General features: G+C 41.1%; 1 protein-coding gene across 1 annotated transcript in view; it reads right to left on the bottom strand.

Moving 5' to 3' along the window:
• Positions 1–7,230: 7,230 nt before the first annotated feature.
• The window catches only part of STOM (stomatin), a 47,262-nt gene continuing 29,574 nt past the window's right edge, over positions 7,231–24,918 (bottom strand). Inside the window, exons 2-7 of the mRNA XM_044664260.1 lie at positions 24,628–24,731; positions 23,053–23,125; positions 21,282–21,364; positions 16,190–16,393; positions 14,208–14,342; positions 7,231–9,260 (exon numbers count right to left, since the gene is read on the bottom strand). Coding sequence (XP_044520195.1) covers positions 9,066–9,260; positions 14,208–14,342; positions 16,190–16,393; positions 21,282–21,364; positions 23,053–23,125; positions 24,628–24,731 — 794 coding nt within the window. The 3' untranslated portion in view covers positions 7,231–9,065. The remainder of the gene's footprint in view (positions 9,261–14,207; positions 14,343–16,189; positions 16,394–21,281; positions 21,365–23,052; positions 23,126–24,627; positions 24,732–24,918) is intronic.

Below are 24,918 nucleotides of genomic sequence, written 5' to 3'. Positions count from 1 at the left end.
AGACCAGAGAAGGGGGCGTGATTTGCCTAAAGTCACAGCATGTGGCACAGCTGAGATGTCCTTCTGAGGTCCTTGCTCCAAGTCCAGTACTCTATTCATTGCATTACACTCTCTTGAATTCATCTCCCAGTAACAAAGACATTCACCTGCTTGCATCAGAACTCTCTAGGGATTTGAGAAGTTGAGTGATTAATGAATGTGGCCACTGTCCCAGATATTTTCAGAAAACCCTACAGCAGGTTAAAATACCCACTTCCTTCCTCCTCTAATTCTCCACCTCTGCTCATGGCACATTCACCTGTTCATACTGAAGAGGGAACCTCAGTGGGGCTCCGTTTCAGAGGAGTTGCCCTGTGAGAGGAGACAGAATTAAGCAACCAGGTTTTCTATCACTCTGGATGTTTTCCGGTGGTTCAACAGGAGGGGGAAACGTGATGGAAACTTCAGCATTTGTTTGATTTACTAAGATGACACATTATTTAGGAGAGTTACAGCTTCATTCACTGGTGCTTTAGTGAGAGGCTTTGACATGATGCTGGCTGGAATGGGCTTGGGGGCTAAAAGGAGATAAATGCCCCTTCTTAGACAGCAAGCTTTTTGTGGATTCAATCGTTTTAAAGTTGAAAGGGACCTCAAGAGGGAAGCAAGCAGAACCTATCTGAATGAGGATTAAGCCATCACTCTTGGACTGGGAATTAGATTTGGGTTCAAGTACTGGTTCTGATACCAGCTATGAAACTGTGGGCAAGTCATTTGATTTTCCTAAGCCTCAGCTTCTTTATCTTTAAAATGGGAATAATACTTGTGCTACCTCCTTATCTGCCTGCCTTTATGAAGAAAATACATTGTAAGTCTTATAGATTTAGAAATGTATGACCTATTATTAAATAGGATGTAATGATAATAATAATAATAATGTGCTAGATACCGTGCTAAGTACTGTGTGAATATTGCTACCTTTGATCTTCACAACAAATCTGGGAAATAAATGTTGCTGTTCAGGGGTTGGAAACTATTGAGTTCAATGTTGTTGTTCAGGGTCCAAACATGTCCAGCTTTCTGGGACCCAATTTAGGGTTTTCTTGGCAAAGATACTAGAGCGGTTTGCCATTTTCTTCTCCAGCTCATTAAAAAAAACCAAAACAACCCTTACCATCTCTTTTAGAGTCAATACTAAGTATTGGTTCCAAGGTGGAAAAGCACTAAGAGGTAGGCAATGGGGGTTAAATGACTTGCCCAGGGTCACACAGCTAGGAAGTGTGAGACCAGAAACTGAACCCAGGGCCTCCTGTCTCTGAACTTGACTCAATTCACTGAACCACCTAGCTGTCCCCTTGCAGCTCATTTTTACAGATGAGGAAACCGGGGCAAACAGGGGTAAGTGACTTGCCCAGGGCCACAGAGGTAATAAGTGCCTGAGGTCTTACTTGAATACAGGACCTCCTTTCTTTAAGCCTGGCTCTCTATCCACTGACCAATAGCTATCTCCTCTGTTTAGCTTTTAAAGTCCCTCATAATCTGGCTACATCCTACATTTCTAGTCTTTATACACTCTATGCCTCTACGTTTGCTTTATATCTAAGTGAAACTGGTCTTTCTCTCTCTCTTTTTTTTAAATAAGGCACTTATACTGTGGCTATTTTCACTGGCTGTCCCTCATGCCTGAAATTCTCTACCTCATCTCAACCTTCTGACTTTCTCCGGCTTCCTTCAAATTCCAGCTATCACCCCACCTTTTATAAGAATCCTTTCCCAGTGATCCTTCAATGCCAGTGCCTTCCCTCTGAGATTATGCCCAATTTATCCTTTTCATAGCTTCATTGTACCTATTTATGTGCCATCTCTCCCATTAGACTGTGACCTCCTTAAGAGCCAAGGCTGGTTTTGCCTTTCTTTGTATTTCCAAAGCTTAGCAGAGTGCCTGGTACATAGCTGGTACTTAATAAATGCCTGCTGGCTTTACAAAAGGGTGACACTAGTCCATCGACTTGACCAATAGTTCATTAGAAGCCCTCCAGTTTGCACCATTCCCATCTTTCCCTACTGCCAATTCAACAGGTGGGAGGGGAAGCCTGGGGGGGGGGGTTGCTGTACAATTCTTCCATTATTAGTGATTAGGAAAGACAAATACTAACAGTTAATTTACTGTTTAAACCATTCATTAACAGGAGAGAGCTAGATGATTCTGCTCTACTTCCCAGCATTGCACATCTTCATAGTAGACTCTGGAAACAAGATCTCAGTTCAAAGGAGTGACTAACAATAGGAAGTTTAGGCCAAGGCAGGAAAGAATATTGACAGGGCAGGCCAATGGGGAGGATGTTATCAGCACAGGGGCCTTCCAAGAGGATAACGGGTCCTGCTAAATGAGCTACAGCATAGGGTTCTCAGCTTCTAGTAGGAAGGAAAAGAGAGGGAGAACAGGGCAGGTTTGGACTCTCTTGGGAGCAGCTAAGCTCTCCTTTATTGAGGGACAAACTTCTTCCCTTTCTTTCCACAAGGGTGCTTCTTTCAGTTCAGGGCCTGAAACTTATTTCTCCTCTTTAACCTTCATACAAATAAGAACTAACATTTTATTTAGCATTTTAAAATTTGCAAAGTGCTTTACAATATTTTATGCCCACTGCAACTCTGGGAAGTAGCTATTATTATCTCTATTATATAGAGGAGGAAACTGAGGCAAACAGAAGTTGTATGACTTAGGCAGGGTTACACAGCTAGTGTCTGAGGGCAGATCTGAATGAGGACTTGAAGCTCAGTGTCCTATCCACCACCTTGCTCCTTAATCCTAATATCCATCCTAAGGTTCCTTCAGACTCTAAATTCTTTGTTCCAATATTTTATATTCACAGATCTGCTCTAGTTCAGACATTCTCTGAACAGGGAGAATGTAATGTGGAAGTATCCTAGATGGATATCAGATGTTACAATCCACCTAGGAACTCCTCTGGGCCAATTAAGCACCAAACTCTTTCTTATGAAAAGTTTATTTTAACAACAGGAATAAAGGTAACTGGATAGGTATGACCCTAACTCTCTTCACAATACCGCCACCCAACTTCTATGTTCTCTGCTTAAGGGAAGCCTTCTGTTTCTTCTCTGGGCCCTACCTAATCCTCCCTATGCTATCTAAAACCCTTTCCCAAGCTATCTGACTTAACCTAAACTTCCCACCAATAATTAATAAGAAAGAAAAGGGAAAAAACCCCTGGGTTTTGGCTGCTGTACTATGTAACCAAAGTTATAGATGGAAAGCTTTGGATTACCTTAATCAATAAGAATTCTGGTAGCTGGACCACTGGCAGATGAAAATTGGACTCAGTGAAACTGGTTTTCTCCAAGTAAATCCTCTACCTGGATGCCAAAAGATTCTCCATGAAATCCTGACCTTCCAGGGAGAATCCCTTAGAGAAAAACCCTCCTTCAGCTTGAAATTGTAGGCAGAGAGACAAAACCCATTCCCAGGTCAGACAAAATCCAAGAAGGAAGTGAAATTCAGTTATTTTCAGTTGTAGACTCACAATTCCCTTCTTACTCACAATCCTTTCCAGGGTGTATTTCAAAATTCCCTTCTTTCAACTAACCCTAGAAAAAGACTATCCCTAACTTATTCCTACAAGAACATGAATGAAGGCAGAGACTAACAAGTTATATTTAGGGGACCATGAAGAGACTGACCAATCAAAAAGAATTTATTATATACCTACAGTGCATTACTTATTAAAGCACTAAGCGTTGTGCAAAGTTCTAGGCACATAAATGGAAGAGAGTGGCATTTCCTTGGTCTCTTGGAATATATTTTTCAGCCATATTTCCCTTTCCCACAATTTATCTATGGTCTTCTCATCATATAGTAATACCAAGATGATAGAGGACCTTGAATCTATATCCTGAGGGTTAACTGAAGGAGTTGGGCATGTGTAGTCTACAGAACAGAAGACTTAGGGGAGATGTAATTTCTGTACAACTACTTGAAGGACTAACATGGAGGGATTAGATTTGTTTCATCTGGCCTCACAGGACAGAACCAGAAACAATGGAAGTTACAAAGGGGGCAGCCTTAGCTTGAGTTGGGGAAAACTCCCTAACAATGAAACCTTTGCCAGCGTGGACTGGATGGCCTGGAGACGTGGTGGATGGCCTCTTCTTAGAGGTCTATAAGGCAAGGTTGGACAACCATTGTTTGGATTCTGTTCATTTACAGGTTGAATTAGATGGCCACTGAGGTCTCCCCCAACTCTCAGATTTGGGGATTTAAAAAAATTCTTCAAATAGAATCAATTTAACATCCTCTGTCTTGTTTGATAATTTTATTAAATGAGTTACATTTGGGCTACACATTTGTTTTCCTGTTGCTTATGTGACTAGTCCATCTCCTTTTTCCATCATTCAAGTCATTAAGACTCTTCTTTACATCATGGAGTAATGTGCTTATACCCACCATGTTTGTTTCCAATTCCTTTCATGCCATTTGCAAATTTGAGTCTTCTGAGACTGTTTCATGATTTATAGCCATAATATTTAACATTTACATATTGCCAGGCACTGAGCCAAGTGCTTTAGTTATTAACCCATTTGATACAACAACCCTGGAAGGTAGGTGCTATTATGATCCTCATTTTATTTAATTAATTTATAAAACCCTTCTTTATTAGATTCAGTACTGTGTATTGGTTCTAAGGTAGAAGAGCAGTAAGGGCTAGGCAATGGGAGTTAAGTGACTTGCCCAGGACCTGCACAGCTGGGAAGTGTTACAGGCCATATTTGAACCCAGGACCTCCCATCTCTAGGCCTGACACTCAATCCACTGAGCCACCCAGCTGCTCCCTATCCCCATTTCACTAAAGTAACTCATCCAGGGTCACACTGCTAGTGTCTGAAGCTGTATTTAAACTCAGGTCTTCCTGATGCTTGGCCTGGCCCTTTACCCACTATGCCACTTTACTGCCTCTAAACACCACCACTTGGATGTTCTTCTTCTCACTAAAGCTATTGGCTTCTGTGCTGAAGTTAAGCTTGTGAGTCAATTCCATCAGTAGCTCTGCCTTGGATGGATGATGCAAGATAGCGAGCTAGGCCCGGACTGATCCAATGTGGGACGAAACACAGGGCTTTCAATGGTCCCGAGTATTGCCCTCCGTAGGTGACCTATTGGAACGAATATCTGGAGACTAAAAACTGGTTCAGCCTTAACTACACTCATTTAAAGGGATGGAGATCTTTAAAAGCATCCAACTAAAAGGATTTCAAAGGGCTTGGAGAGCAGTGGTTCCCAGGTAAAATGACACCTTATCAAGGAGAGTCAAGGTGTGTAGTTAGAAATGGAATCAGTTTAATCTCGTCCTTTGGCATTGTAGAGATCTGTCTTCAAAGGGCTTCTCTCTTTCCCAATGGTAACTCATACCACTCTCCTTTTTTAAGGTTTGTCTGATTGGCTAGAAAGCAAATGTCTGTCTCTCTGGGGCCTTAGTTTCTGGCTGGTAGGGGAAAACTTGGGGTCCAAGTTCTCAGCTGGTAGAGATGTGGTTTCCTTGGCCAGCAGACCAAAGTGAAGGATAAGTCTTTATAGAAAAGGGTAATAGCAGAATAAAAACCGTAAACCTGAGGACAGCAGGCTTTGGCCTCTGGGTCAAACCCAACTACTTGGGGAGTTAAAAACGGTTTTTGCATTTTTAAGTATAATTAATTATAAAATGTTAACCATACTCATCTCATAAATTGGTTTGCATTTAAAAATATAAAAATCATTTTTAGCTCATGGGCTATTATGGCCCAGAACCAAATCTGTAAATTGCTCCAAAGTAAGAAAAATAATAGTTATGAACTTTGTGTCTATGGCCCAGAGACCCATAAAGGAAATTTTAAAGAAGTTTTAACTGGAACAAGAGATAATGGCAAACCAGCTGAAGGAATGAATGATTATGCTTAAGCTTGACAACTGGAACCACAGAGGGTTCTGTGTGAAGATACCTCCAGTCTAGGATGTTTCTAGGTCAGTTCTGAGTCTCAGAGGAAGTGTGAAAGACTACTGCCTCTTCTATCAGGGGGAAGAATATTGGGCACTACTTCATATAGATGGGAAAAAAAGAGAGAGGAACCAGCAAACAAATACAAATGAAGTGGAATCCAAAGATTGCTGATACTTATTTTTATTTCTAGTTTCTGGGAGCCTAGTTCCTGGGTCCTCTTCTTGGGTCCAGGAGCAATGAGATGGCAAGTTAGGAAAGCAGGTTATATTGGGTAGCATCCTGGTATATAGATGAAAGAATTCTAAGTAACTAATAGTTTAGTTTTTTGTGGGGACTAAGGTAGAAAAGTAAAGTCTGCCTTAGCCAAAAGGAGCTATAAAGGTTTTCAAATTTCCTACTGTAAGTAACCTCTTTTGGACTTAGTTTCCTCATCTATAAAATTAAAAGATTGGATGAGATGATCTCAAAGGTCCCTTCCAGCCCTGATGGTCTCTGCTCTGAGGACTTTGTCCCTTCCATATGTAATAGTCTCTGAGCTGCTAGGGATGAGCCAGATGAGATGAAATCAAGTTTTGGATCTTAGAATTCATAAACATTCAGAGAAAAATGAAATACCCAGGATTTTGGGGTGGTGTGTGCTCCTTTCCCTGAAGATTGGACCTCCCTGTGTCTCTTATATGGGAAGTACTGGGATGATTCATGGGCCCAATCCTGCTGACTGCCATGGGAGCTTTGACCTTCTCCATTTTCAAACTGGGCCATTTTCTCCAATTTAGGCATCCTTTTCCATCCTACCAGCCAGCTTTGAAGGGCTCACCTTATTAAGGCCAGACACACACTGAATTGTCTTAGTGCAATGCAAGCTCATGAAATACATAAACCTCAATCTCCAAGGTACCAGGGAATGCAGAGTATATGTTCATCATGGATGCTTATGGACAAAAAGACAACAAGAGCAGGAAGAGAGGCACACAATAATTTATTAAGGCTCCCTTGGGAGAATCCTCAGTCTTCAGCCTCCAGTCCAATCCCTAATAAGCTATTCCACCCAAAGCTATTGTTCTATGATACCTCTAACAAAGATAAGGGAAGGCAGCTTGGGATCTAGACTTAAGGCAACCTGGGAAAACGGTAAACTCCACAAGTGGGAAACAGAGAATCAGCAGTCAATATGGTTTCCTTGAGGAAAGTAAGGGGGGGGGGGTGAGGGATGGGGTAAGGAAAGTTGTCTTAGAATTGAATGACAGAAGCAATTAAAAAACCCTTTAAATTAAAAAAATATATCTATAAACTTTGTGTTTTAGATTAACAAAACCCACAAAGAAAATGAAAAAAAAATCTTTAGCTGAAAGAGAAAAAAAAATGATGGCAAATGAGCTGGGGGAATAAATGACTATGTCTAACCTTGAGAACTAGAGCAGCAGAAGGCTTTGCTTAAGAAGAAGCCTCCACCCTAGGACATTTCCAGGTCAGTCCTAAGCCTCAGAGGAAGTGTGAAGCAGAGAGACCACTGCCTATTCCATCAGTGAGAAGAATACTAGATAGAATTAATTTTCTCAATGTAAAATGCATTATGGTGGGGAAAAGTGAGAAGCCAACAAACAGTTGAAATGGAATTAAAAATTTCAGATGCATATTTTCAACTTCTAATTTTTAGGAGTTATCCCCTGGACCCTCTTCCTTTAGTCCTTAAATCTGAAAGAGGAGGCAATGAACATTTAGACAGGGTGCTCCCACCCACAGAACCCTCAGTATATTCTTGTAATAGGTAAGGGATATTACTCTCTAAGTATTCACAAACTAAGGACACTTCACAGTGGCATATGTATCTATTAACATGAATCATGATGTGTATTAAAGTACATTGTAACTTTTTTTTTTTAAAGACAACCACATTAAGTTCTGGAGGTACAGAAAGAGATCTACAAAAGTTGGCTTATAGAAAGACTCATTTAAAAATCGGAAAATACAAAACTATTTTAAACTTGATGCTTGAAGAAGACAAGTCTGAGATAATAAAGCACTTCTGGGAAGGGTTTTCAGCTCCTTTGTAAGTAGGCCAACACATTGCTCATTCACTAAAGATGCTCAGATCAATTTTTAAAAACAAACTTTTCTTTTTGCGAAGGACAGAAATGATGGTAAATCCATAAAAGGTCTTAAGAGGTTTGGAAAGGTTAGCTCAGTCTTTGTGAATGGCAAAAAAGGGGGCTCTGACGATATCTCCGTGGCTGACGATAGCGTCTGCAGCCATGGCAACGAGAGGCTGGTGACTTCTTTTAGGGCAGCGGAACATCACCATCTCTAGTATCGAGGGCAGGGGCTCAAAATCTAGTCTCTCCCCATAAGGCAGAGGTAAGAGATCTCTTTGAACTGAGTTTGAGTTCAGAAGGGCTGGGAACCAGATCATTGAAAAATCATCCTTTGAATAGAGATCCCCGAAGGTAACAAGTGTAGGGTTGGGACTAGAGCCTTCTTTCATTGGAGGCAGCAACTGCCATAGAGCAGGAGAAGCTTCTCTCCTTTTCTAAGTCTCTGCTTCTTCATGTGTAAAGTGAAGGGCTTGTACTAGATGGCAGACTTGGAACTAGGAGGCATCTTAAAGATCATTTGGTCCAGCATCCTCATTTTCTGATTGCTAAAGGTCCCTTCCAGCGCTACCACTCCATGTTCTAATACTCTGTGTCTTCATTATGGGGCGATAGCCCATTCTAGACTGAACATTCTATTAATGTCGAGGGGGGCACCTAGAAAATCAGTACTGGCTTTTCCCTGGGCTGCTGAGATGAGCAATGGACTGACTCAACCAAAGGAGGTATTTAAGCTACAATAGGATTATCAAAAAGCACGCAAAGTTTAAAATAGCATAAATCAATCAGCTGTCTGGTCTCTTTCCAAAGTCACAAAAGTGAATGATTCATTGGCTCATTCACTAGATCTAAGCACATCACACTCGGCATGTCAAGACAGGAAGGGGAAGAAAGGGAAAGATGGAAGGGGTGAAAGCTCCCTCACCCCACTCACTCTCTGTAGGTTAAAGGCTAGATTTGTTCCCCAGCTCTGCTTTACTTCTGGACAGCTCAGCTCTGCCTAGTCCTAGCGCTTTGCCGTCATGATGCCCTGAAGCATGTCGATGGGCAGTGGAAAGACAATGGTTGAGTTTTTCTCTGCAGCAATGGTTGTCAGAGTCTGCAGGTAGCGGAGCTGGAGAGCAGCAGGGGACTCAGTGATGACCATGGATGCTTCTTTTAGGGCCCGAGAAGCATTCATCTCTCCTTCTGCAGCAATGACCTGGGGCACAAGAAAAGCAGTGGTTACTTAGGAACAGGAATGAATCATCTAATCAGATCTTCCTTATCTGAGCAGTGACTCCATGCTCTTCCTGTTCTCATTGTACTTGTATCTGTTTACTGTCACACTGTAGGATCATAAGTCTGGATCTGCAGGGAACTTTTAGAATTGTGGATAGAGCACCAAGATTCAAATATGGATTACATATACTGCCTAGCTGTGGGACCCTGGGCAAGTCACTTAACCCTGATTGTTTGGCTCTTGCTACTCTTCTGTCTTAGAATTGATACTAAGATAGAAGGTAAGGTTTTAAAAAAAATCAACAGGTCCATCTTTCTCATTTCACTGAAGGGGAAACTGGGGCCTCAGCAAGAAAGGTAGCATGATTTACACAAGGTCACACAATTAATAAATAGCAGGACCATGATTTGAATCCATGTTCTCTGACTACTACATCACAGATAACTCTCATTTCTCTATCACTACGATAAAAAATAAAAAAAAATATGTATAACCCAGTGAAATTGCTTGTCAACTCTGGAAGCGGAAAGGAAAGAGGGGAGGGAGACAATGAGAATCATGTAACCATGGGGGGGAAAATCTATATCACTACAATTTGCCAAGTACATAATTCACAACCACTTTATGAAGCTAAGTAAAGTACAAATATTATTCACCCCATTTTCCAGATGAGAAGCCTAAAATTCAAAGGGATGAAATGACTAATGATAGTTAGCAACAGGGAGGGCTGATATTTAAACTCAGGCGTCCCTCCTCCAAGGCTAAAGCTCTTTCAATTAAACCACCTCTCTCTGGAGAAGTTCAGGGATTTATTTTCTGATCTATCAGAATCTTAAAGCTAAAAAGTCTTACACAGACACTACCTACCCAGCAAAAATTTACTATATCATTAGGAGTAGAGAGTGGGAAATCCATACATGCTAAAGCTTTATTGAATAGAATCGCTATTAATAGGTCACTATTAAAACTTCAGGATTTTTAAAGTACCTTATTTCATGGGATAATGTTTGATTAAATCCAATTCAATCTAGATGTTAACATCTGGGACAGGCAGGTCTTCTTGATATCTATTGTAAGATATGAACCTTGGCCAAAGGAGTGGGAACCATAAAGAAGCAGGGGCTCTTTTACCTGGAGAAAATGGCACAGTGGAGAAGAGCTGGCCTTAGAGTCAGGAGAACCTTGTTCAAGTCTGACTCTACCACATACTGGCTGTTTAATCCTGGGCAAGTCTTAGCCTCTCAGTGTGTCCCAGGCAACTCTCTACCACTGTAAGGTGCAGAGCAGATGCCAATCACTGGGGGAATCTTCTACTGATGAAAGCACTGTATGAAAAAATAGGTGGCTCAGTAGATGGAAAGCCAGGCCTAAGAAAGGGAGATCCTGAAGTCAAATCTGGCTTCAGATATTTCCTAGCTATGTGACCCTGAGCAAGTTACTTAATCCTCTTTGCTGAGTCTTTACCACTCTTCTGACTTGGAAACAATATGACATATTGACTCTAAGTCAGAAGGTAAAGGTTTAAATAAATACAATAAACATTTATTAAGCAATTACTAAGTGAAAGGCATCATGCTAGGAGTTAGAGGGTACAAAGACAAAAATGAAATAGCCCTGGCTACTTTAGATTTTGATTTGTATGTTATGGGGTATGAGGGAGAAATTTAAGAGGTAACTTGAGGAAGGAGAGAACACTACAGCCAGATTAGGGGAAAGGAAAGAGAAGCAGGAGATATGGGGATTAGGTAAAGGATTCAGGGAAAAAGTGGCTTATGGGGAGAGCCTTGAAAGATAAGCATGCTGAATTGGGGTGGGGTGAGGTACTCCCCTCTCTATTATATCTTCCATTCAATCTGTGATTTTCCTTAAGTACAGGTTAAATCATATCACTGTCCTTATTCAATAAACTTCAGTGGTTCTCTATTAGTATAGCCTCTAAATTTTTAAAGGAGAAATTAAATGAACTTCAAGAGGAAACAGAGAGCAAAACTATACTAGTGGGGGACCTCAACTTCTCTCTTTAAGATCTAGATAAATCAAACCAAAAACAAACAAGAAGTAAAGGAAGTAAATGAAATCTTTTACTAATAGATCTCGAGAGAATTGAATGGCAATAGAAAGGAATAGATCTTCTTTTCATCAGTACATGGCTCCTACACAAAAACTGACCATGTATATTAGGGCATAAAACTTCACAACCAAATGCAGAAAAGCAGAAATAATAAATGCATCCTTTTCAGACCATAACACAATAAAAATTATAATCAACAAAGCCCTATGGAAAGATAAGTCAAAAATTAATTGGAGGCTAAATAATCTTATGCTAAAAAGGGGGGTTCAAAGAACAAAGAAATAATAATTTTATTAATGAGAATGACAATGAGGAGACAACATGTCAAAATTTATGGGAAAGCAGTACTTAGGGAAAATTTTATATTTCTAAATGCTTACATCAATAAAATAGAGAAAATGTGGATCAATGAGTTGGGCATGCAACTAAAAAAACTAGAAAAAGAACAAATTAAAAATCCTCATTTAAAGACTGAATTGAAATAAAATTGAAAGAGAATCATTTAACTAATATATGACTAGGAGTTGGTTTTATGAAAAAAACAAATAAAATACTGTTGATTAATTTGATTAAAAAAAAAAAAAAGAACCTAGAAACTAGCCCACTCCTATCTTGCAGTTTTCTTAATACCATAGTTTTTGATTCAGTGACACTGGCCTCCTGGCTTGTTTCATGAATAAGACTCCATCTTTCAGCTCCAGGCATTTTCTCTGGTTATTCCCCATGCCTGGAACACTCTCTCCTCTGCTCCAAGTATTGACTTTAGTGGCTTCCTTTAAGTCTCAACTAAAATCTCACTTTATACTAAAAATGTTCCCTGAATCCTTTAAATTCTAGTGCCTTCTCTCTGATAATTATTTCCTTTTTATACTGAATATAGCTTGTATATATTTGTTTACATGTTGTTAATCCTATTAGATTGTAAGCTCCTTGAGGATAGAGTGTCTTTTGCCCCTTTTTGTACCCCCACCCCCAGCAATTAGCACGATGCACATGCTTCATAAATGTTGACTAATGTAAGGAACTTATGTAAAGAAAAGACATGATTCCAGTCTTTAAATCCCAGGAGAGCCTCCCATCATGGGCTAGAGGGATTAGATTGCCTCAGAGGATAGAACCAATGCTAAGAATTTTAATTCAGGGAGGCAGATTTGGGCTTAAAATAAGGAAGAGCTTTGGTAACAATTAGAGACTGCTGGAAGAGGCTGCTTTAGTGTGACAGTGAGGTGGGATGCCTTCAGTGGAGATTAGAGGTGATTCTGGTTCAGGCAGATGCCTTGTCAGGGTGGTTATAGAAGGTGTAGACTAGCTGTCCCCCTGAGGTTTCACATACCTTCAAGAGTCTGATTTTTAAACCTTTTGGAAGGGACATTCCCATGGATGGGAAAGTTTTGGCTGTTACTTTCCCCTATCTTGAATAATCTTCATTAATGTATTGTATCTCTCTAAGCCTCAAGTTTTTCCATCTACCAAATAAAAGGCTTGAACTAGACAATCTCTAAGGTCCTTTCAAACTATAAGTTCCACGAAAACTAAACTTATGAACATCAGGCAACAACTGGTTAGGTAATGCTTGGCAGTATTCACAACTAAGAATCCTTCATTGTTTTTACAAACACTATATATTCTGAGTCTCAATGTCACAGGAAAAGAAAAAGAAATGAAATTAAAAGGGAGGGAACACTATATATTCTGAGTCTCAATGTCACAGGAAAAGAAAAAGAAATGAAATTAAAAGGGAGGGTTAAAAAGGAACAGGATATAGTTTGAGAAAAATCACTGTAATCTGATTTCCCAAATCAGCAAATGAACAAATAACTGCCCTCTCAAGAGGACTAGGCTGGTGGTCTGTGCTGTCTCTGATGCCCAACCAGGGTGTGTGCTTGGCTTAACAAGGACCAAGCCCTGAGGGAGAAACACTGTTCACTGTTAAGTCAGATACATTGCTTGGATCTGAAGTCAGGAGATCAGCTCAGCCATTTAGAGGCCAGCTGGTTCTGAGCAAGTCCCTTTCTTTTTCTCAACTTAGGCTTTAAGTTAACATCTGTTAATTAGGGAAAATAATACTTGAACTTTGAAACACACCAGATTATTGGGAGAAAGTGCTAAAGAAACAGCATTAGCTGTTAGTATAAAAATAAATGTTTGTTACTTTTTTTTTAAACCCTTACTTTCTGTCTTATAACTCCTGTAAGACAGAAGGGCAATGGCTAGGTGAACGAGGTTAAGTGACTTGCCAAGGTCACACAGTTAAGGACAGATTTGAACCCTGGTCCTCCCATCTCCAGGCCTGGCTCTTATCCACCATGCCACCTGGTTGCCCCTGCTTTGTTACTCTTTAAGGACAGCAGGTTATATCCATCTTTAATAACAGGGGTAGAGTCTAAAAACTTCATTCTCTCCCCAGGGCTCTGTTTTCTCATCTATAAAGTGGGAACACTAGTTCTTGCTACTTTTCTAGCACAGCTCTTATAAGACGAGCCCTTCGAACCTTAAAGAGCTACAGGAACACAAGTTAATACAAGTTTTGATTTCTGTATCTCTAACACGGGAATCATAATCTCTGTAGGATCTTCACCACGAGGTTATGAGGAAAGCACTTTGTTTATAAGACTTAAGATGTTATAGAAATGGGAGCAAGAATTATATTACAGATATAGGTTATATTATATGAGTTATATTGTAGAAAGGGCAATGTGGATTTTATTCGGCAAAAAAGCTACGACTAATGAGGAAGGCCAAGGCACCACAGAGATGGAGAAGAGAGACAACTCTCCGGAGAGCATGTGGTAGAAGGGGAGAACTGTGCCGGGGCAAAGCACAGCCTCAGGCTCAGAGTCAGGTTTGCGGGTTACCTTGGCTCGGGCCTCCCGGGAAGCCTCGGCCTCTGCAGCCATCGCTCTCTGCAGCTGCACGGGCAACTTCACGTCCTTGATCTCCACGCGTTCCACCTTTATCCCCCAGTCGTCAGTAGCATCATCCAGAGTGGCCTGTGGGGAACGAGAGGGAGGAAGGAGCATCTGCCCAAAGTCCCAGCATCCTAAGTGAGCGGTGGGGACCTTGTAGCCCCTGGGACAGGAAGGATGCGGGGAGGGGCTGCGGTTTTCTGTCTGTTAGCTGTAGGCAGAGAACAATGGGGGGCCAAGGACCCAAGAGCCAGGAGAGACCTGGGTTCTAAGCCCGTCTGCGGCATTAACTACTGTTTTAACCCAATGGGAGTCATTTTCCCTCCGTGGACCTGAGGTTCCTCAGTTGTAAAATGGAAGGCAATATAGCATAGCCATCCAAGTGCTGGCGTGGCTCCGGGGCAGCAAGGGGGCCCAGTGAATGCTCGGCCTGAGGATGCCCCTAGCTGTTCGGCCCAGCCACGTCACTTAACTCCCAGTGCCTAGCCCTCACCACCCTGCTGCCTTGGGACCGATACTTAGTATGGATTCTCAGACAGAAGGTAAGGGGTTAAAAAAAAAAAAAGAAAATGCATGGAGTTAGGAGATGGAGAACAATGTTGAGAAGACTAGCACAGATGGTGTGGTGGGATCACAGCGTGTGAAGTAGGGAGTGATGTATACAAAGACTGGAAAGGGAGGAAGGGGCCACATGGGGAAGAGCTTTAAAAGCCAAACAGGAGCTTCTGTGGGATCCTGGAGGTAACAGGAAGCCCCGTGGCAGGTGGGGACAGGAACATGATGTAACGAAGTCAGAGATATGCTATAGGAAAACCACTTTGTGAGGGTGAGAAATCTGGAGGAAAGCAATCAGTATTTTTGACGGACTGACCCCCTTTGAGAAGGATTTATTGGGACACTATAGACAAGAAGGTGAGGATGGGCTGCAATCAGACATAGTGCCTGGGACACTTTGTTGTTATTTGGTTGTGTCCAATTCTTTGTGATCCCATTTGGGGTTTTCTTGTCAAGCTATTGAAGTCATTTGCCATTTCCTTCTCGGGTTCATCTTCCAGATGAGGAAACTGAAGCAAAGAGGGTGAAGTGACTTGTCCCGGGTCACAGAACTAGGAAGTGTCTGAGGCCAGATTTGTACTCAGGAAAATGAATCTTCCTGACTTGAAGCCCAGAGTGATTGAGGGAAAACTCACCCTGAAAAGACCACAGATCCAAAGTCCTGATGCTATACAAAAAAGGGCAACAGACTCAAGGTCTGCTACTCAAGTACCAGCCAAGCTCATTTCTCAAAAGCTCATCACTAGAGACAAGTTAGCTACAAGTGGGAAATTCTTTTGGTTGTAAATATGCACTGGTAGTTCAAGGCCTAAATCACAGAATCAAAGAGTAGGAGGTAGAAGATGTTTCACAATCCAGTCCTTTGCTTTAAAAGATAGGGAAACAGAGACCCTGGGAGGTATACTAATTTCTGGAGATTACAGAGGGGATCGGTAGAACCAATAGCTAGGAATTAACCCCAGTCTTCTGACTACAAATCCAGTGCTCCTTCTATTATCATCATGTGGCTTCTCTAGGACTCAGTTTCCTTATCTATTAATTCTGGGAGTTAGACTATGTAATACCTAAAGGTTCTTCTGGCTTTAAATTCTAGGAGCTAATAAAAATGTAATTAGTGTAAGATACACACTGTCTCTAGCCCTTCTTCCAGTTTGGCAGCTATATGGAAGAACATTTTTTGGAAGAGACTTTGGGACTTTCCAATCCTCTCTACTCCATTCTCCTACCCCTACCCCTACTACCACCACCCACCCACCACCAACACCCACCACCCACCACCACCTCTCCAAAGTCTGTTTTGATTCCCAGCTCTGGGAAAGTGACAGATCAGATCCTAATTACTGATTAGATCATAAAGGGGTGGCTATTGTACTGACCTGCATGTTATGGGCAATCTCCTCCCGGTCAGAGAGGATCTGAGAGAGATTTTTGGTGCCCAGGACATTCCTTAGGGTGGTCTGTGCCAGGAGGCGGGTGGCTGAGTCAGCATTGGTGATGTTGGCCACTGCCAGGGTGGCATTCTGGACACGGTAATAGACCACTCCATCCACACTGACAGTCACAGAGTCCTTGGTGAGAATCTAAAGGAAGAAAAAAAAGAACTTCACGTTCATTAACCTAATAGACAAAATCTCAAGTATATGCTGCAGGAAATGATAACCGATAACTTTTTTAAAAACCAAAAAATAATTTTTCAATATTATCCCATTATTCCTAAGCTTAGGCATGACCTCTTCCATGAATTCTTTATTGATCTCTAAGCACAGTGCCTGGCACATAATAAGCACTATATAAATGTTAGTTAGAATTATTATTCTCTCCCAGACAGAAATCAGTCAACTAGCATTCATTACTGGGTGAAGATACAGCCTCCTACATGTCAGGCTCTGTGCTATTTGCTAGTCACCAAAAAAAGGGGCAAAAAACAGTATCTGTTCTCAAGTGGCTTCCAGGCAAATGGGAAGAGATGACTATATACAAACAAGATCTACATGGGGCACACTGGTGATAATTCCTCACCTGTGCAGCAGAGGGAAGGCACTAAGATGAGGAGGACTGACTGGGACAGTCTTCCTGAAGGTGAGACTTTAGCTGAGACTTCCAGAAAGCCAGGAGATAGAGAAGGGAGGGTAATCTGGGCATGGGGATCAATTAGTAAAAAAGTTTAGAGTCTTATGCAAAGAAAAGCAAGCAGGCCAGATGAAAGCCAAACAGACGTTTTATATTTGACCCTGGAGGTAACAGGGAGCAAATAGTTTCTAGAACAGGGAGATTGAGAAAAATGGTCAGCCTTGTGTTTCAGAAAAATAGTATGGTAACCAAGTGAAAGATGGATTGGAGTGGGGAAGAGAGCTGGGACAAAGAGATCAACCAGAAGGCTCCTGCAGTAGTCCAGTGTGAAATGATGAGGGACTGCCAGTTCCAGAGGACAGAAGGGGACATCATCTTTAGCCAAGGAGAATTTTGTTATCTCTTCCTTCTCCAAAATTTCCTGGAGCATTCTGGAACTCTCCTTTACCCCTAGCACTCTCATTGGATTACATCTAGGTCCATCTCATATCTCCTTTCTGCTCTGCCTCCCCCATCTCCCCAAGTAGTGTATAAGCTCCCTGAAGGCAGGCACTGGATTTTTCATCTTTGGTTCCTCAGTGTCAAAAGAAAGGCCTGGCACCCAGCAAGAGTTGGTAAATAATGTTGCCTGAAATACTAAAGGTATTAGAAATTGCTCTGTCCTTTATTTTTTTTCAAGGTCTAATTAGCAGGAAGATAGTCAGTCTAGGATTCAGAGGATGTGAGTTCAAATGCCAGCTCTGACACATATTAGCCTCTGATATAGTAGAAAAGGCAAGGCAAGGGGGCAATTGGGTGGCTCAGTAGACTGAGAGGCAGGCCTACAGACAGGAAGTCCTAGGTTCAAATCTGGCCTCAGACACTTCCTGGCTGGGTGACCCTGGGCAAGTCACTTAACTCCCACTGTCTAGCCCTTACCACCCTTCTGCCTTAGAACCAGTACACAGTATTGGTTCTCAGGCAGAAGGTAAGGGTTTAACTAACTTAAAAAAAAAAAAAAAAAAAAAAAAAAGGGAAGGCAAATGCCTTGCTGAGTGTTTCACTTTTCTTGTATGTAAAACATAAGATTTCCCTTGCTGGGCTGTTGTAAGAAAAGGTTTTGTAAAGCTTAAAATGTTACAGAATTTGAGTTCCATTAAGATGAAAGAGAATTTCATTTTTTGTATTTGTATCCCAAGACCTAGTACAGTGCCTGGCATATAAATGCTTATTAATTGACTAACAGGTAGAAATATGAGCTATGATTATCATATTAATCAATAAAGAACACCTACATTTTAATAGGGGACAAAATTACAGAATCTCAGAATTGGCAGTGAACTTCAGGGATTATTCAGTCCAGCCCATACCTAAACAGGAATTCCTCCTCTGTGATATAACTCAGCTGAGGATTTGTCCAGCTCTAGCCTTAAGAACTCAAGGGAGGGGAAATCTATCTCTGGAGGCTGTTTAGCCATCCCTCTGTTGGGGAAGCTCTAATTGCCAGCACATTTTCTCTTGCATTATACACCTGAACTGACTTCTTTTGTCATGTTCCCACACAGCTTCTAGTTCTGCCATCAGGGGCCAACCCTTGACATCCTTGATGTCAATCATCACGCTCTGTCCACGATCCTTTCCCAGACATCTCCAGGCTAAAGGTCTCCAAGTGCTTCACCTAATCTTTCAGGTCTGGAAGGCACTGAATATTTCTCTCATAGCAGAATTTCAGAAATATCTCGAAGTGGGCGGGCTATAGCTGGGGGATCCTGGAAGATAGGCTGGTTCTGGTCAAAACTAAGAAGTTGGGAAACACACACAAGCAGATTCATACCTTTTTAACAAAACAAACAAACAAACAAATAAAAGTAGAAGACTTGCAGCCTGTAAAAAACTCTTGTGGGAGTTACCTAATCTTTTCTGAAGAAAGAAATTTCCTGCTTTCAAGGGGAAGAGAATTCTCTCTTCCAGGACAAGGAGGACTCAATCACTGTATTTGATAACCTGCCCCACCTCATCCTGTATGACTATTTTCTGTAAGGATCCCATTTAACAAAAGGAAGGAAGACAATGAAACACCCAAATTACTCTAACAGGAAATATTATTTAGGGTTGTTGCTTCAGAGCAGAAGAGCCTTCCACCCAACTAGAAAAAGGAGACTTGACTTTATCTACAAAATGGAAAAAAATGAGAATTAAGTTCAACAAATAAAGGCCCCTGACAAAGAAATATGGACTAGTTGACGTTGGACAAATCGTTTATCTTCTTGAAGTCTCAGTGTCCCCATCTACAAATGAATGGGAGGGATAAGATGACTTCTAAGGTCTCTGGTGACATCTTTATAGTGCTGCTTCTAGCATTCGACTTTCTTTGGATAGGTCAAGGCACTTTTTGTCTCAGGACTTTTCTTATCTAAAAAGGTTACTACTGCCACCTACCCCAGTTTCATTTCATGGAGAGAACTGAAGCTCACAGTTTACACAGCAGTTCACATTCTATAAAGCTTTAAAGTTTATGATAGCTTTTGCTCCCAACATTCTTGGGTGGGAAGTAAGCATTTCATATTGTATAGAAGATTCTCCTTTCTAAATTCCCTTCCAGATAGAATATTCTACCTTTGATGATCTCACATTTTATGCTTTATGGTCCTTTTCAGACCTTCTGACTTGCAAATTCTGCTACTCTTCTAAAACATTCTATAAATCCAAGTAAACATTATTAATAGTAATGTTAGTCAAATAGACTTTACAACATACAATCAATTTAATGATGATAAAATAATCACAGCAAGTCAAGAGGCATCAAAGCCATGAATGATCTAAATAATAATTCATAATGATGACTTTGTGAATATATATTTAGTGGTTCCTTGAAATAAAATACAGGAAGCAAGACTGGGGCAATGGAAAGGTATTACTAGTTCTAGAGTCAGAAGATCTGTATTCTATCTCTGCTACTTACTATTGCACTTACTGTGATCTTGGGGTAAGTCACTTAAACCTCTCTAGGCCTTAGTTTCTCCATCTACAAAATGGGCTAAATAACCAAGGTTTCTTTTTAGTTTTAAATCTGTGATCATAGAACTTAAAAATCATTGCCAATGTGACTTTTATCCATGCTAACATTCTTTTTGCCCACATTGCCTCAACCCACTGTTTATCTCAGGCAGAATGTTTACCTTAATTCACTGTAAATTCACAAGGGATAAGAAAATAGAAGTCTTTGCCAAGTGCACTGATCAGTCTCCTGAGAATAGGAAATGCAAGCAGCTTAGAGTAACCCAGTTCAAGGGCTTCAGCGTATGCATGAAACAAGGTTAGCCTCTCAAAAAGGGGCTCCATTGGGAACAATGCCTTCCCTCACAGTGGTAGGGAGATATGAGCTCTGGATCTAGCCTAACCGTTTCACCGTTGGGCAAGAGGATTTTTTTCCACCTATGGCTTGGGGAATAAGGCCAAACACCAGTGGAGACATGCCCCAGTAGGCAAAGGAACAAGTTTTCGTCACTAAAGCCCAAAACTACTGCCCCAGAGGGATCTTCCCTTCCTTCCCTCCCATGGTTCTTATTCTCTTTATTGTCATAAGTTTGCCATAGCATGGCACAAAGAGAAGTAAAGGAGACCCAGTCCAGCCAATGATTCACTGCCATCTTTGGGATAAACTCTTGGGTCAGTCCTTAACTATAAAATAAAGGGATTGGACCAGATGGTTCAACCAACTCTAACATAATATAATATCACTTTAACCCTGATTGCCTAGCCCTTGCCACTTTTCTAACTTAGAAATGATACTAAGACAATAGGTATGCATTTAAAAATAAATCAAAGGATTGGACCAGATGACCCCTAGGGTTTCTTACAACTCCAGACCCCAAGATTCTACATTATAAGATGCTTTCTGGCTCCACATTCTAAGATAATCTATAACTCACTGTATGCTCTTAGGTAAACAAACTTCCTTTCTGGGACTACTGCTGTTGTAATAACAACAGTAAGTCTTTTGACTCATGTGGAAACTTTAACCATGACATAAAAGAAAACTTTCTAATAGTCAGAGCTACCCAAAATGGACAAGAATGAGCTGTCTTAGGAGATAAGTGTTCCCTCCTTTAGAGGTCTTTAAGTGGAGATTATATATCAGCTGTTCTGTAGAGAAAATTTGCTTTCAGCTCTGGGTTAGACAAGTAGCCACTGAGGTTCATAAGCTGAAACTCTGATCTTGTGACAATAATACCAATTCTGTCTATAGGGAGGGTTTCTGTGAACATCAACTTTGACATAATGTAATTCATCCTAAACAAGCAGCCCAAAATAAAAAAAAAGTTAAGACTGGAAGGACAAAAGGGTACAGTAGAGCAAATCATATTTTCCACTGGCAGCCCACAGAAGAGTAATGTGAAGGATGAAGAGAAACATCACCTCTTGAGGAGGAATATCGAATGAAATAGTCCTCATGTCCACTTTGATAAAGCTGTCAGTACAGGGCAGGATGAAGAAGAGCCCTACGCAGGGAAAAATCCAGATGAGTAATGAGATACAATGACATTTAATTACTTTATTTTGCCATCAAATCAGAGGAGAATCAAATCTAACCAATTTTATGTCTAGACTGACATGCAAAGGTTGTAGTCTGGACAAAGTCATTCTTCATCAACAGTTGCATTTTTATCTTCCAAGGCTCTGTGCAAGTCTCAGTGTCTTTCTGATTGCCTTCAATAGAATGTCATATTCCATTTTTCTTTTAAAATTAAGTTTTGCTGATGCCCTTTGTTTGTACATGATAGTCTTTTCCAGATATTAGAGTCCCATTTTCCTTCCAAAAGAAGTCTTACCATGCAACAAAGGAAACCAGTTAAAAGAATGACCTCATCGGATACCATGTGCACTATTTTCCACTTTTTCCAATTATTATATTATTATTTCATTTGATCCTCACAACCACCTTAGGAAGTAGATACTATTATTATCCCATTTTACAGATAAGGAAACAAAGACAGACAAAAGGTAAGTGACTTCCCCAAGGTTACACCGCTAGTGTCCAAAGCCACATTTGAACTAAAATCTTCCTGATCCATCCATGACCTCCATGCATGACCAGTTGCTGAGATAAAATAGTTGTAGAGGGACCATCTGGACGTGCTTTTCCAAAAGATTTGTTGTACTTTGTTCTAAAGAGAAGCAACCATCTCAGTAGAAAGAATTCTAGACTTGGAAAAGTCCTGCTTCTAGAGCCTGGCTCTAATACTTTCTGGACGCATGACCTGGGCAAATCATTTTATATCTCTGAGCCCAGGCCACAATATCTGCATCAGCTACCCTGCAGAGCTTTAGCAAAAGCCAAAGTGCTTATAACATCCATTTCAGGCTGCTTTACTTCCATCACTTGGCCCCATTGGTCTAGCTATAATTCAGACACTCAACACCTTAGCTAGACTGGACTCCAGATCTTGTCCCGCTCTCTCCTGCCTTTCTGGTGGCTGCCTCCTTACAAACTTCCTCCACATCTCCATCGACAGGCCTAGTTCAGGGGCCACCTCTGAGCACCTTTCTTCCTAAATTCTCATCCCCACCACTTTCCATTCAGAAATGATCCCTCTTTCCCTCCCTCTGATCTCTTTGGTACATTTATCACATTCTAATTTACAGCGATTAGCTGTGAGAATCTCTTCCATTATTCCATTAAGCACTTCAAGGACAGAGTCTATGCAGATTTTCATCCTTGTACTGAACTCCAAGTCCTAAATAAACATGCTGAGCCCATCTTGGGTGCCTAGATGACACAATGGATAGACTCATCTTCCTGAGTTCAAATATGATTTCAGATACTTATTAACTGTGTGACCCCAGGCAAGTCACTTAAACTTATTTGCCTCAGTTTCCTCATCTGTAAAATGAGCTGGAGAAGGAAATGGCAAATTACTCCGGTATCTTTGCCAAGAAAACCCCACAAATGGAATAATGAAATGACTAAATAATAACAAGGAGCCCATCTTACACAGGGTAGGTACTAAATGCATGATATAATGCCAGGGTGGCACTAGTAGATATTTAGTGAATCAAATCTAATTTAGAGCTCTTGACAGAATATGGAAGTGGAAAGAGTTGTCAGATCCTGCTGTTAAGGGGAATGGATGAAAAATGAAGCCAAATGTCCTCCTCTGTTAAAGACCATTCATGTGCTGGCACTCACCTGGTCCTTTGGCTCCTCCCTGTAAAATTCGGCCCAGTCTGAAGATGATGGCTCTCTCATACTCCTTGATGATCTAGCAAAGGAAAGAGAAAATGGAGTTCTTAATAGACCATAAGCTCCTTGATGCAGGATCAGTGACTTTTCTCTGTGGCACTCCTTGTGTCAAGTGCTGGGTTCAATGTGCGGCAGGAACTTACTACATGTGTGAAGAGGAAAGATCACTTAAATCTTATATGATTTAACTTCCTGAGCACAACCCTACTATACGTGAGTTAGAGTCATCACATACTGCTTTTTTATGCAGATGAAATGTGGGAGTACCATGTCTGTCTAACTGAAGGACCTGGGATGTAACCCAGAGAAAACGAGGGGGAAAGGTGAGGAGGGGGTAAGTGGCTCATCGTCTTCAGATATCTGAAGAGCTGCTAAGGGGAAGAGAGAAATAGAAAACCTTACTTTGCCCCAGTGGGACAAAAGCAAAGCCCTATTAGAAAGTAACCCATCCCTAGAAGTCCCAAGGAGGGTAGGAGATCCTTTGTTGAAGATGCTGTAAGGGGTGTTTCAGTTCCCACATGACTTGAAGTAGATGGCCCTGGAGATCCCTGCTCATCAGGAGATCTAGGTGGTGCTGTTGAAAGGATGAATGGGAGTGGGGAAAAGAAGGCTGAAAAGGGATAGGTTTGACCTTGAGAGAGTGAAGAACTACCACTGTAGGGTATCTTGGTCCTGCCTCCAGGTTGGGATATCACGTGAGAAGTTTGTGCTTCTGGAGGAATTTAGAGTGCCTGGTTGGAATATCTAGCATCAAAGGTTCTGCCCAACTCAAAATTTAATGATACTGTGCTCAATTACTTTTACAAAGTCAGTAGAGGAAAAAAAATTAAAGGCCTCGTAGAGTCTTCTGTTTCTTCCCATCAGTGAATGAGAAAATGTTCTCCTTAAAGCTCTCAGTTGGAGAACTGGTACAGCATAGTAAATAGATCTCTTCCTCACAGAGAAGACATGAGTTCAAGGATATTCTGACACCCAGGACTATATGATCCTAAGCAAATAATTTTACATCTTGTTTTCCTAGGTTTAAGATTCCTAAGTTGGAGAGCAGTTGCCAGAGCAGGAGCCAAGCTTAGAAAAGGGAAGTCCTACGTTCAAATCTGGCCTCAGACACTCCCTAGCTGGGTGATCCTGGGCAAGTCACTTAATTATGATTGCCTAGCCCTTACTGCTCTTCTCTTTTAGTAAGACAGAAGCTAAGGATTAAAAAAAAAAAAAAGCATTGAATTGGGAACCATAAGATCTGTATTTTACTCTTGGCTCTACCACTTACCACCTCTGTTATACTGGCCAAAGTAACTCGCCCTCTCTGGGTCTCAGCTGACTCATTTGTTAAGTGAGAAGGTTGAACTAAAGATGGTGTCTAAAGCCATTTCCAGTTCTAAATTCTGTGATTCCCACAGGGGAGGCTCAATCCTGGCTGCAAATGTACCCACAAATTAAAACAATCTCTCCCATTCTAAAATAACAAGGAATCACTTAATCTCCCTTTTTCAAAGTTCACTAAAATAAATATTCCATTACCTTTATGCACATCCAGACTGAGATGGGGAAGGTAATAACTGTGAAGATGAAGGATGCAATCACAAGAATCCAGCCACAAATGCCAAGGCCCTTATCGGGGACATCTGCAGGAAAGAAGATAGTTAAAGTTGTCAAGACCAAACAGAGTCTTGGGGATCATTCTTAAAAAAAAAATTAATTATTTAAAAAAATTGTTCCCATGGTTACATGATTCATGTTCTCTTCCACCCCTCTTCCCCCCTCCCTCCTAGAGCTGACAAGCAATTCCACTGGGTTTTACATGTATTATTG

Source organism: Gracilinanus agilis, chromosome 2, assembly GCF_016433145.1.
Source record: "Gracilinanus agilis isolate LMUSP501 chromosome 2, AgileGrace, whole genome shotgun sequence".
Taxonomy (NCBI): domain Eukaryota; kingdom Metazoa; phylum Chordata; class Mammalia; order Didelphimorphia; family Didelphidae; genus Gracilinanus; species Gracilinanus agilis.
The sequence above is the reverse complement of the archived record's forward strand: the minus strand, read 5'-3'. Positions and strand labels throughout refer to the sequence as shown.